The 13,303-nt window shown below is 41.0% G+C and overlaps 1 protein-coding gene across 2 annotated transcripts in view; it reads left to right on the forward strand.

Moving 5' to 3' along the window:
- Nucleotides 1-13,303, forward strand: part of ABCA4 (ATP binding cassette subfamily A member 4) — a 450,770-nt gene that overhangs the window by 195,593 nt on the left and 241,874 nt on the right. For both annotated transcript variants that reach the window (XM_073593112.1, XM_073593113.1), the window contains exon 13: nt 10,754-10,959. In XM_073593112.1, coding sequence (XP_073449213.1) covers nt 10,754-10,959 — 206 coding nt within the window. The remainder of the gene's footprint in view (nt 1-10,753; nt 10,960-13,303) is intronic.

Here is a 13,303-nt window from a genome sequence, read left to right on the forward strand (position 1 = left end):
TGACACTGATGGGCACTGATGTGCAGCACTGTTGTTGAAGCACTGATTATGGGCACTGATAGGTGGCACTGCGGGCACTTATAGGTGGCACTGATGGGTGGCATTGTGGGCACTGATGGGTGGCACTGTGGGCACTGGTAGGCGGCACTGTTGCCTAGTGCTAGGCGGCACTGGCAGGGGGTACAGGTGGGCACTGAGGGTCTGCAGCAGATTGCTGTGATCGGGACTGATGTCCCTCTCACAGCCGCCAGTGATCAGCTTTTTTTTCCTTCTCACTCTGTCCGCTGACCCGGCGGATGACAAGTCCATCTCTGCACCTGTCAGAGAGTCCGCTCTCCCCTACGGGGGGGGGGGATCGGATGATTACAGACCGCCTGTCCGTTTTCATCCGATCTGATCCGCCAGATGGATGGAAAATAGGGTTTCCATCCGTCTGGATTTTGCAGATCGGATCGGATTTCAGCGGACATGTCACCGCTGACATCCGTCGCTCCATAGAGATGTATGGAGCGACCGTTCAGATCTGCCTAAAAATGTGAAGGGGCCTAATGCTCGCCCCAATCCACAGCTCCCACCTTTGCCACCCACCTCTGCACCCCCAGCTTTCCCTACAGCTCTCACCTCTACACAACCTCCCCCACCCTCCACAGCTCTCATTTTACACAACCTGCCTTCTGCCCTCTGCAGCTCTTACCTCTGTACAAAGCTCCCTTCCCAGTTCTCTTCTCTGGACAAATTTCAACCCCCCCATCTTACTGCACAATCACCCCCCCCATTCCCTTCTTTCACAGTTATCCTCTCACTGTGAACTCAGTCTCTGGAGGGCTCCCCCCCCCCCCCCACGTTTTTCATTCAGAACTCCCTCACCTCTTCCACTGATGATCCAGTGCTCCAGTCCATGTGTTATGCCTCAGATGATTGAGAACTGTAGCTGGGGCGGAGTTTCAGGGCTTCTCTGCTCCCTGCTCCGTGCTACAGTGTGAGAAGAGGCGGGGACAGAAGCTGCCGCTTGAATCAACACAGGCAGCTGTATGTTGCCATGCTGGGACCCGAAAATCTCAAAAGGCAGCAGCCCTGTGTGCTCAGCGCTAGTGTGAGAGGTCAAAGCAGAGAGGGCTGCCTGTCAGAGGTGCCGGAACTGCATTCCGCCAAGTTCCGGCAGAAAAAAAGCCCTGTATCCCCTTCCCGCCGAGCGTACGCAGATGTGCATACTCGGATTTCTGGGGTTATACCGGGATGATGCCCGCAGCTGCAGGCATCATCCCGGTACCGTTGTTTACAGCGGGCGATTGGCTATCCGAGTATAACAACCGATGCAGCTAAAAGCCACTTGTCTGTTATACCGGAGGAGCGGGAGGGGACGCCCCCCCTCCCGCCGCTTTCCGCCACTCTTACTGGGCCTCCCGTGCCATCGGGAGGCCCAATTACCAATCAGCTGCCTCCGGCGGCTGGAACGAAGCCTTGGGCGGCTTCGTTACAGCCTTCTAATTGTAAACACGGAAGCGATGTCATGACGTCACTTCCCATTTACTCGGCTGCAAATGGCGCCAGTTTAAAAAAAATACATAGTATTCAGAATCGCCGTTTTCAGTGATCTGAATACTTTGAAGTGCAAAGGAGGGATCGGGGGTCTTTTAGACCCCCGATCCCTCCATAGAGAGTACCTGTCACCACCCCTGCTAGCAATCAGTCCTTGTGACAGCAATAAAAGTAAAAAAAAAAAATATTTTTTTTTAAACACAATTTATAAAAATAAATAAAATAAATAAGAAAAAACATTTTTTTAAAGTGCCCCCGTCCCCGCGAGCTCGCGCAGCAAAGAAAATGCATACGGAAGTCGTGCCCGCATATGTAAACGGTGTTCAAATGAGGTATCGCTGCGATCGTCAGAGCGAGAGTAATAATTCTAGCAGTAGACCTCTTCTGTAACTCTAACCTGGTAACCGTAAAAAAAATTTAAAGTGTCACCTATGGAAATTCTTAGGTACCGTAGTTTGTCACCATTCCACGAGTGCGTGCAGTTATAAAGCATGACATGTTTGGTATCTATTTACTCGGCGTAACATCATCTTTCACATTATACAAAAAAATTGGGGTAACTTTACTGTTTGGATTTTTTAAAATTCATGAAAGTGTCCCTTTTTCCAAAAATTTGCGTCTAAAACACCGCTGCAGAAATACCGTGTGATATAAAACATTGCAACAATCTCCATTTTATTCTCTAGATCCTCTGCTAAAATATATATAAATATAATGTTTGGGGGTTCTAAGAAATTTTCTAGCAAAAAATATGGATTTTAACTTGTAAACACCAAATTTCAAAAATAGGCTTAGTCATGAAAGGGGTTTATACTGATTCTATTCTATTCTTTTCTTTCTGGTTACTCTGTTATATAGAACAAACACCGAAAAACCAAAAGACAATGTGTTTTATTTTATTTCCAAAAGTTCATGTTTTTAAAATGCATTTGTATACATACGCACAATGGTACTTGGTTTTTCAGTTTTTCGCTTTTTCATTCTTTTATTTATTATTTTTTCATCATTTCATATATCTTTTTTTCATTTTTGAATTTGTTTTAAATTTTAAGTATGAATATTTACACATTATGTTTGTTCATCATGCATTTTTGTGTTGTCTGATGCATCTGGTATGTCTACTAGGTTATTTTTGGATATCATGTTTAACCACCTCAATACTGTGCACTTACACTCCCTTCCTGCCCGGACCATTTTTCAGCTTTCAACGCTGTCACACTTTGAATGACAATTGCGCGGTCATGATACACTGTAACCATGTGAAATTTTTTATCATTTCCTTCACACAAATAGAGCTTTCTTTTGGTGGTATTTAATCACTCCTGGGTTTTTTATTTTTTCCTAAAAAAAAAAAGAGCAAAAATTTTGAAAAATAAAAAGATTTTCTTTGTTTCTGTCAGTAAATTTTGTATATATAATAAGTAATTTTTCTCCTTCACTGATGGGTGCTGATAAGGCAGCACTGATGGGCACTGATAGGCTGCACTGATGGGCACTGATGAGATGGCACTTATGGTCACTGATTAGGTGGCACTGATGAGGAGGCACGACTATGACGTACTTATGGGCACTGATCGGTGGTACTGATATGTGGCACTGATGGGTGGCAATGGTGGGCACAGATAGGCAGCACTGATGGAAACTGATGGGCATTGATGAGCAGCAGTGATGAGCATTGATGAGCAGCAGTGATGAGCATTGATGAGCAGCAGTGATGAGCATTGATGGGCAGCAGTGATGGGCATTGATGGGCAGCAGTGATAGCCAGCACTGACTGGCATCACTAATGGCCACTGATTGCTGGCACTTGTGGCCACAGATTGGTGGCACTTGTGGGCACAGATTGGATTGGCACTGATTGCTAGCAGGGGTGGGCACACAGTTCTGGCACTGGTGGCACTTAATTGTAATCAGGTCACTGATGATCAGTGCCCTGATTACATTCCTAGATGTCCTCTGATCAGCTCTCCTCTCCTTACACTCTGTCAGTGTGAGGTGAGGAGCGCCGATTACCGGCATCTCTGTGTTTACACATGACCGGCTGTGATTGGACACAGCCGATCACATGGTTAAAGAGCCGCGGCTCTTTACACAGATCGGAGGTTGCGCCATGTCCTAGCAACACGGCGCATCTGCGATCGGCAGGTGAGGATGGTCGTTCTGGGCGGCCGTCATATGACGTCCCCCAGAACGAGAGCCCAGCCGTCATTTGATGGCCGGCAGGTGGGAAGAGGTTAAGTTTATTGATTAAGATATCCAGGTGTTTTGTATGTGTCCAGGAATTTGGACTGACACATCTATGTGGGTTGTCTATCAGAGGGATTTCCTGTTTGGATGACCTTTTCTTCATCCCCATATATATGGATGGTCATTCCATCTTCCAACAGCTATGACTAAGCACCCTATAGCGGTGTAAAACTATGAAATGTCTTGAGTACATTTGGTAAAGTAAGCTGAGTGATAAGGATTATTTGTGATGATGGCATGCAGTGGCGGCTGGTGAAGTTTTAGGATGGGGGGCCCAGACCCTGCCCTTCCTTTTTGACCCCTCCCACTTGGTGAAAATGGGCGTGGTTTCAGCAAAATAGTGGGCGTGACTTAAAGGGGTGTGGCTCTAAGGTTAGTGGAGCATCTGAGATGAACGAAGGAGGGAGGGAGAGAGGGATGGAGGGACAGCAGGCCCAGATCCTACACAACACTAGAAATATGTGTATTCCAGAAAGTTTAACAATCAGCAGATAAAGATACTCCAAACACCTGGTGTTAGCACTTCAATCATCCCGGCACCATGGTTGATATGGTGTCAGGATGATTGAAGCGCATTATTTCTATTATTACATTGTAATATAAAATTAAATCATTCAACTCACCATAATGCAGAATCAGTGGGAGCCCTGAGCGTGTCACCTGCCAGGTCACCTGCTCCCAGATGCCATCAGGTGCCCCCAGCAGAGTCCCTCCTTACATCAGGTGCCCCCAGCAGAGGTCCTCCTTACATCAGTGTCCCCAGTGGAGTCCCTCTTTCCAAAGGGTGCCCCCAGCAGCGGAGCCCTCCTCACATCTGTTTCCCCAGCAGCTGAGTCCTCCTCACATCTGTGTCCCTATCAGCAAAACCCCTTTATACATTTGTGTCCCCATCAGCGAAGTTCCTCCTTACATCTGTGTCCCCATCAGCAGAGTCCCTCCTTACATCTGTGTCCCCATCAGCGGAGTCCCTCCTTACATCTGTGTCCCCATCAGCGGAGTCCCTCCTTACATCTGTGTCCCCATCAGCAGGGTCCCTCCTTACATCTGTGTCCCCATCAGCGGAGTCCCTCCTTACATCTGTGTCCCCATCAGATGAGTCCCTCCTTACATCTGTGTCCCCATCATATGAGCCCCTCCTTACATCTGTGTCCCCATCAGCGCAGTCCTCCTTACATCTGTGTCCCCACCAGCGGAGTCCTCCTTACATCTGTGTCCCCATAAGCAGCAGAGTCCTCCTCACATGTGTCCCCATCAGCAGCAGAGTCCTCCTCACATGTGTCCCCATCAGCAGAGCAGAGTCCTCCCACATGTATCCCTGGCAGCACAGCCCTCCTTCATGCCACGTCTGTTTCTGTCCCCTTCAGCGGCAGCTAGTTCCCAGCTTTCTCTGTGTGTTCAGTGAAGAGGGGCCTCCCCTTTTAATGGATGGGCCGCCACTGATGACATGGTATTTTTTTAAGTGAGTCAATTTAATTTTTACAGAGCAGTAGTCATCTTGCTCTGTTCATAAATTACTTAATTGTTTACAGTTTATCCCTTTTTTTTAGCACATATACAGTAAATAAGTCTGTTTATATACTATATTCTCTATAAGAAAACGCCTACCTTTCACCTTGCCCATCATATGATGCACTTTTCTTTAGCTCAGACGTGACTGTCCCTACTGTGAAGGGGTCAGTTCATTGGATTTGCCTCCCAGGCCATAATTTCTAATTCCACTGTCTGTGATGAACATATAAATGGATCAGCCATGTCAAACATTTGGCTGAACAGAGTGAAATTAAGTTGCATGGGGCAAAAATATGTCTGTTGAGGTCTACACAATCTTAAATCCAGACCAAAGATGATTGCACATCAGGATTTAACATTATAGTAACAATTGTGTAATTATACAATGTTTTATCTCAAAGGAAGGGACCTTAAAACATTTCCAACTACTACCCTGCAAATTTATGTAAGGAAGTATAGCCATTATCAGCTAGAAAACAATGGGTGCCCTAGTCAGTTTTAATCTTTATTCACCTAGGGTCACAAAGAAGTGGGAGGGCCACATATGACGTAAAAAGCGATAGTTGGACATGTCTGATTTGAAATATCAGCTGACATTTTTGGGTATCTTCCCTGATTTCACTTCTTATTTCATATACAGTGCCTTGCAAATGTATTCACCTCCTTGGCTTTTTACTTATTTTGTTACATTACAGCCTTTACTTCAATGTTTTTTTATCTGAATTATATGTGATGGATCAGAACACAATAGTTTAAGTTGGTGAAGTAAAATTAGAAAAATATATACATAAAACTATTTTTCAGAAATAAAAAATGGATAATTGGCATGTGCGTATGTATTCACCCCCTTTGTTATGAAGCCCATAAAAAGCTCTGGTGCAACCAATTACCTTCAGAAGTCACATAATTAGTGAAATGATGTCCACCTGTGTGCAATATAAGTGTCACATGATCTGTCATTACATATACACACCTTTTTGAAAGGCCCCAGAGGCTGCAACACCTAAGCAAGAGGCACCAACACTGCCATGAAGACCAAGGAACTCTCCAAACAACTAAGGGACAGTGTTGAGAAGTACAAGTCAGGGTTAGGTTATAAAAAAATATCCAAATCTTTGATGATCCCTAAGAGCACCATCAAATCTATCATAACCAAATGGAAAGAACATGGCACAACAGCAAACCTGCCAAGAGGCGGCCTCACACCAAAACTCACAGACCGGGCAAGGAGTGCATTAATCAGAGAGGAAGCACAGAGATCTAAGGTAACCCTGGAGGAGCTGCAGAGTTACACAGCAGAGACTGGAATATCTGTGCATAGGACGACAATAAGTCGTACGCTCAATAGAGTTGGGCTATATGGCAGAGTGGCCAGAAGAAAGCCATTACTTTCAGCAAAAAACAAAAACGCATGTTTTGAGTTTGTGAAAAGGCATGTGGGAGACTCCCAAAATGTATGGAGGAAGTTGCTCTGGTCTGATGAGACTAAAATTGAACGTTTTGGCCATCAAAGAAAATGTTATGTCTGGAGCAAACCCAACACATCACATCACCCAAAGAACACCATCCCCACAGTGAAACATGGTGGTGACATCATCATTCTGTGGGGATGTTTTTCTGCAGTTGGGACTGGGAACCTGGTCAGAGTTGAGGGAAAGATGAATGGTGCTAAATACAGGGATATTCTTAAGCAAAACCTGTACCTCTCTGTATGTGATTTGAGGCTAGGACGGAGGTTCACCTTCCAGCAGGACAATGACCCCAAACACACTGCTAAAGCAACACTTGAGTGGTTTAAGGGGAAACATGTAAATGTGTTGGAATGGCCTAGTCAAAGCCCAGACCTCAATCCAATAAAAAATCTGTGGTCAGACATAAAGATTGCTGTTCACAAGCGCAAACCATTCAATTTGAAGAAGCTGGAGCAGTTTTGCAAGGAGGAATAGGCAAAAATCCCAGTGGTAAGATGTGGCAAGCTCATAGAGACTTATCCAAAGCGACTTGGAGCTGTGACAGCCACAAAAGGTGGCTCTACAAAGTATTGACTTTATGGGGGTGAATAGTTATGCACATTGACTTTTTCTGTTATTTTGTCCTATTTGTTGTTTGCTTCACAATAAAAAAAATCTTCAAAGTTGTGGGCATGTTCTGACAATTAAATGATGCAAATCCTCAAACAATCCATGTTAATTCCAGGTTGTGAGGCAACAAAACATGAAAAATGCCAAGGGGGGGTGAATACTTTTGCAAGGCACTGTATTTCCCTGTTGTTCTTGCATGAACCAATGAGTGGTCCTGTTTTGTTGATGAAACCTAGGTTATTTTTCTCTCTTGCTTTCTCCTTTTACATACAAATAAATAGCTAGTAATTGCTCTTAAAATAAGAGCAGGAAGTTAAGTTAAACTCAGTCAGGCATGCTCTGTCTAATCAAAGGGTAAACAATTAATTCCTTGGCTTGCGTGTCCTCCCTTGTCATTCCCATCTAGCTCTTTCTCTATCAGCAGGGATGTCGCATTGTTTCCATTTCTTAATGGCACCATGAAATAGCAGCATAGGGAGGCAGATAATTGAAAAATATGGGGAAATGAGTTTACTGCCAAGACAAAGTACAACGATTGCCTGTAAACAAATGTATCATACCCTACACACAGAGCCAAGCAAATCAATGCCAGCACTTCTGAGACGCTGTGCAGCATTCTCTAATCTTCTATGGGTACAGCCCATTATTACATTCATCTTAGTGTAGGAGGGTTTAGTGCACCACTTTAGTTGTCTTTTGACTCTCTGCACATCTATACAAAAATGTGACTGATTTAAATGACGCTGGCAGCTGTAAAATAATGAAGTGACCCAGAACGCCTTCATTCATCTTGCTAAATTGCAGCTTTCATGATGACATGGTTTCACAAATCTGTCCAAATGGAGCACCCAGAGAACTCATTTACCCGATAGCTCTCCATTATATTATAAGTCCATTAAAAAGAATATTTTAACAGCTAAGTTTGTAAAAAGTGTGGACAATCTATTTAGAATGATGATAAGAGTTTTCAATTTTTTTGTGTGAGGTTTTTAGATGAGTGACTGAGTAAAACAGCATAGCTTCTATGCTTCTCTTCCATGTTAAGCAGCACCTGCTGCACTCCTTCCTTTACTAGTACAAAATTCTAGTTCATCAAATGCAAACTAGGTTGTATAACATTGAACCCCGGAAACATTCAATCATTTATGGTTGCCACTGTGAATGTTTATAGGCAATCATGGGTTATGAAATTCATAAAGTAGTCTTTGCAAGATACTTATACTGTCTACATATTCCTTGGTAGCTACTTATATAGCTGCCAGACATGTTAACCTGCCTCTATGGAGTTCCTTATTCTGGTCTGTGGTTTATGTAAAACCCTTTCTTTTCTATGCACACTCCTTTTTGCTTTGGTACAGACAGCTACTTTGTACCCTACATAACTCTATCCTGGTTGACCTCTCCTATCTATGATAAGACTTGGCTATGAGGCACCTGGGAAGGCTTACCAAGATACAGTTCCTCCCTGATCTGACTGTAAATGATCAGATTGGAAAAACATTCTCTAAGATATGAAGGTAACTTTAGATATGGTAAAGTCTGTGATCATGGTATATGGTCAATTAAAAAAGCCATAGGTGTTAAACAGCTGTCATATACCTGCAGAAATGATCTGACCACTGATTTAGTAGGAGAAAAGTCCCCACAGCACTTTCAGGAAAATAAAGCTCAGAACATATTTAGAGAAGTCATGGAATGCATGACCCTAACCATTTTCTTATCCAACCACATTGAGCAATGACTTTGTGTGAGTACATTAAGATACATTTGATTAAGACATGCTTTATCTACTCAGAGGGCATAAATTCAACCAAAATATATAAGACTCATTTCTCATTATATTGTTATTAGTTAACAGGATACACAATACACCCAAATTATCATAATAGAATTTAAAATATTCTGTTTCATCTCTTTTGGAACATCATCTCTGAAATATTCCTAACATTATAAAGCTGTAAAAGGTAATTTTAGCAAACAGAGTTCTTTGACAAAGAAGCCTTTATATATTAAACAATGTCTGCCAAAAGACTAACGACCTGTGCCCATATACTTTGATGTAAGGTAATTGGTCGATTTTTACCAACAGTGAGTATCAGCAGAGAGGATCATGCAATTTAACTTATTGGAATTACTAAATGTGAAGCACAGGATTATTTCAAATTTCCTGCTATTGAGTTATGTGTCAAAGAATCTCTTTCACAAATACAATTCCAGCTTATTTTATTATAAAATCAAATGTCTGGCTCAAGTATTTGAAAACATTGTGTAAGTAAGGTTATATGTAATAACTGTATTTCTGTTAATGATGGGAAAAAATATATGACCAATAACCACTGGGAAAATGCACCTCTTTACCTCTCCTGCGCAATGGCTAAGCTGGCCCTGTCCGGTTGTATAGGTAATGCTTACATCTAGGCAATATTAAAACCCAGCTGTCAAAAGTGCAAGTCTCACAGGATGATGAAATATGTGGCTCACCTAAAAAAACAATATTTAAGAAATCCAAAAATGTAGTGTTGGAACTGCCCTATCTTTTTTCCTCTATTAATTGTTGGACAAGATCGTAATTTTACTACCTCTAAACCATTTTCAGTTTGATTTATGATCCTCTCCTTGGCTGCATATAGAAAGTGAGTTTTCAATAGTGTAGTGAAGGGCCAGAACCCTAGTCAGCTTTTTATTGTTGTCTGTGTTACCACTGAAGAGATTAATTCTCTCTGTTTGGACTGTGTCCTGTGTCACTGGAACTGAAAGCAAGGGAAAAATCAAAAATTTTGAGTTGTCACCAAAAAGAGTAGAGTAGAAACCTTCCAATGAGGGAACTTGCCCTGTGACAACTGTTTAAGAGGATATTTCCCTTATTTCCCTCACTTAAACATTCTCTACTATGTCCAAAGCGAAAAAAGAAGTTTGGCTTTGGTAATGCGTTAAACAGATTTTATGCAGGGATATGTGAAGCTAAAAACATCCTTAAGCCCCATTCCACATTTCCACCAAAGTCATAATGTTTAGACAAAACCCAAGGTCAAAAAGCTGTACTGGTGGCACTGCGTGAAAATTGGACCTGATCTGCCAAAGTGGATATTTAAAAGGTATGTAGAATGGGACATTGCGCAAAAAATATGGGTACATCCAATTCAGGTGTAATTCAAGTCCCACACTAGATTTTTCTAGAGTAGATGTAAACAATGCTTGAGATAGTGTCTATAGGTGTCTGTGTGAGGTTACCTGCAAAACATTCCATGATGGGACTTGAGGACAGGTTTGGGAAACACTATATTGAAGCAAATGTAACCATTTTTTGCATAAATAAATGTTTGTGATATCGTTTTGTGACCTGTCTGATTTGATGTAATACTGTTTTGTGTTTGCAGTGCCTAACTTTGGATAAATTTGAAGGTCATGATGATGAATCTCATTTGACACACCATGCACTTTACCTTCTGGAGGAAAATAAATTTTGGGCTGGTCTTGTGTTCATGGACATGTACCCATGGACCAATCAAATTCCACCTCATGTAAAGTACAAAATTCGCATGGATATTGATGTTGTGGAGAAGACTAACAAAATTAAAGATAGGTAGATGTTATATGCTTTATAAATGTCTTTACAGTTGACCAATAAAGAGTAGCGTATAGTTCAAACAAGTGCTTTTAGCATTAACCAAAGTTCACTCCAAAAACAAACTTTTGTATCTATGTGCTGTGTCTGTTGTCCCTAACCCCTCCCCCCGAAGTATCCTCACCATCTTTCTTTGAAAATCTGTATACATACCTTTTTCCACAAGTCTTTGGTTCAGTTCAGTGATGTCATGGGTAGTAGAATTTCTGTAGGGTAAGGTTACCAGATTTTCAAAATGATATCTGGGAATACCCAATTGACCATGCCAGCAAAACCACACCTCCATTTGTAGCCACACCCACAAAACCATACCCCCCTTAAGTAGTATTTTGGAGTACAAAAATACAGTTTTAAATTAACGTGATGCTGCTTCCAAGCATTCTAACCCAGGCTATGAACTCGTTGTTTTATGACATGCAAAGAATCTAAAAAAATAAGAAAAATATATAGTTTTTTTTTTAATTATCCGCTTGCCAACCGCAATACTTATATATACGTTGTGGTTTGCAAGTGGTTTACCAGATTATGGCTGGTCACAGAGGCAAACAGACACCAGATCATCTCTGATTGCATCTATGGCCTTGCAGGACCGGAGCAATGTCATGATGTCACTTCCGGCCTAGGGCGGAAATAACCACTTTTTTTAATCAAAAGATCAAAAACATTTTTTTGATCTTTTGCTTTTAAAGGTAAAGGAGAGATTTGGGGGTCTTTTTGACCCCAGATCTCTCCATAAAGAGCACCTGTCATCCTTATTTCTATTACAAGAGATGTTTAAATTCCTTGTAATAGGAATAAGTGTTAAAAAAATTAAAAGGACAGTTTAAAAATAAAAATATTTTTTTTAAAGTGCCTCTATCCCTCCGTGCTCATGTGCAGAAGCGACCACATATGTAAGATATGCTTGCATATGTAAACGCTATTCACACCCAACATGTAAAGTATTGCCACAAATGTTAGAGCGAGAGTAATAATTCTACAACTAGACCTCTGAATCTCTAAAAAAGTAACCTGTAAACATTTTTAACTTGTGCCTGTGGAGACTTTGAAGTACCATAATTTGTCACCATTCCACGAGTGTGCGCAATTTTAAAGCATGACATGGTAGGTATCTATTTACTAGGCGTAACATGAGCTTTCATATTTTACAAAAAAAATGGGGTGATATATACGGTTTATTTATTTATTTTTTTATTCATTTAAGTGTATTTTGTCAAAAAAAACAAAACACTGCGCAAATACCGTGTGACATAAAAAATTGCAACAATCGACATTTTCTTCCCTAGGGTCTCTGCTAACAAAATATTTATATTTTTTATAATATTTATATATTTATAAATATATATAACGTTTGGGGGTTATAAGTAATTTTCTAGAAAAAAATACTGATTTCAACTTGTAAACAAAAAGTGCCAGAAAAGGCTTGGTCTTCTACTGGATAAACTGTCACAAAATCTTTGCAAGCAAATCAATTAAATTTTCACCTTTATGATCATTAATAAAAAAATGTATTTCTTTGTGAGACATCAAACATGTATATTCTAGAATTTCTATACCGGTTCTGCCTCAGTTACCTATCAAATATTGCAGCCAAAGCATAAGCACAACAGCCAGGGAACTAGCATTTTCAAAACAAAAGGTCAACATAGGTAGCCCACATACTGTATTTCTCTTATGACACTTCAGCCCCGGAAGATTTGGCTGCTTAATGACCAGGCCATTTTTTGCGATACGGCACTGCGTCGCTTTGACAATTGCGTGGTTGTGCAATGTTGTACCCAAACAAAATTGATGTCCTTTTTTCCCACAAATAGAGCTTTCTTTTGGTGGTATTTGATCATCTCTGCGTTTTTTTTTTTTTTGTGCTATGAACAAAAAAAGAGTGACAATTTAAATAAAAACACAATATTTTGTACTTTTTGCTATAATAAATATCCCCATTTTTTTTTTAAAAAAAAGCTATTTTTTTTCAGTTTAGGCCAATATGTATTCTTCTACATATTTTTGGTAATAAAAATCAGAATAAGCGTATATTGATTAGTTTGCGCAAAAGTTATAGTTTTTACAAAATAGGGGATAGATTTATGGCATTTTTATTATTATTATTTTTTTTACTAGTAATGGCGTCAATCTGCGATTTTTATCGGGACTGCGACATTAGGACGGACACATCGGACACTTTTGACACATTTTTGAGACCATTGACAATTATACAGCGATCAATGCTATAAAAAATGCACTGATTACTATGTAAATGTCACTGGCAAGGAAGGGGTTAACACTAGGGGGCGATCAAGGGGTT

This window comes from Aquarana catesbeiana, linkage group LG07, assembly GCF_042186555.1.
Source record: "Aquarana catesbeiana isolate 2022-GZ linkage group LG07, ASM4218655v1, whole genome shotgun sequence".
Classification (NCBI taxonomy): domain Eukaryota; kingdom Metazoa; phylum Chordata; class Amphibia; order Anura; family Ranidae; genus Aquarana; species Aquarana catesbeiana.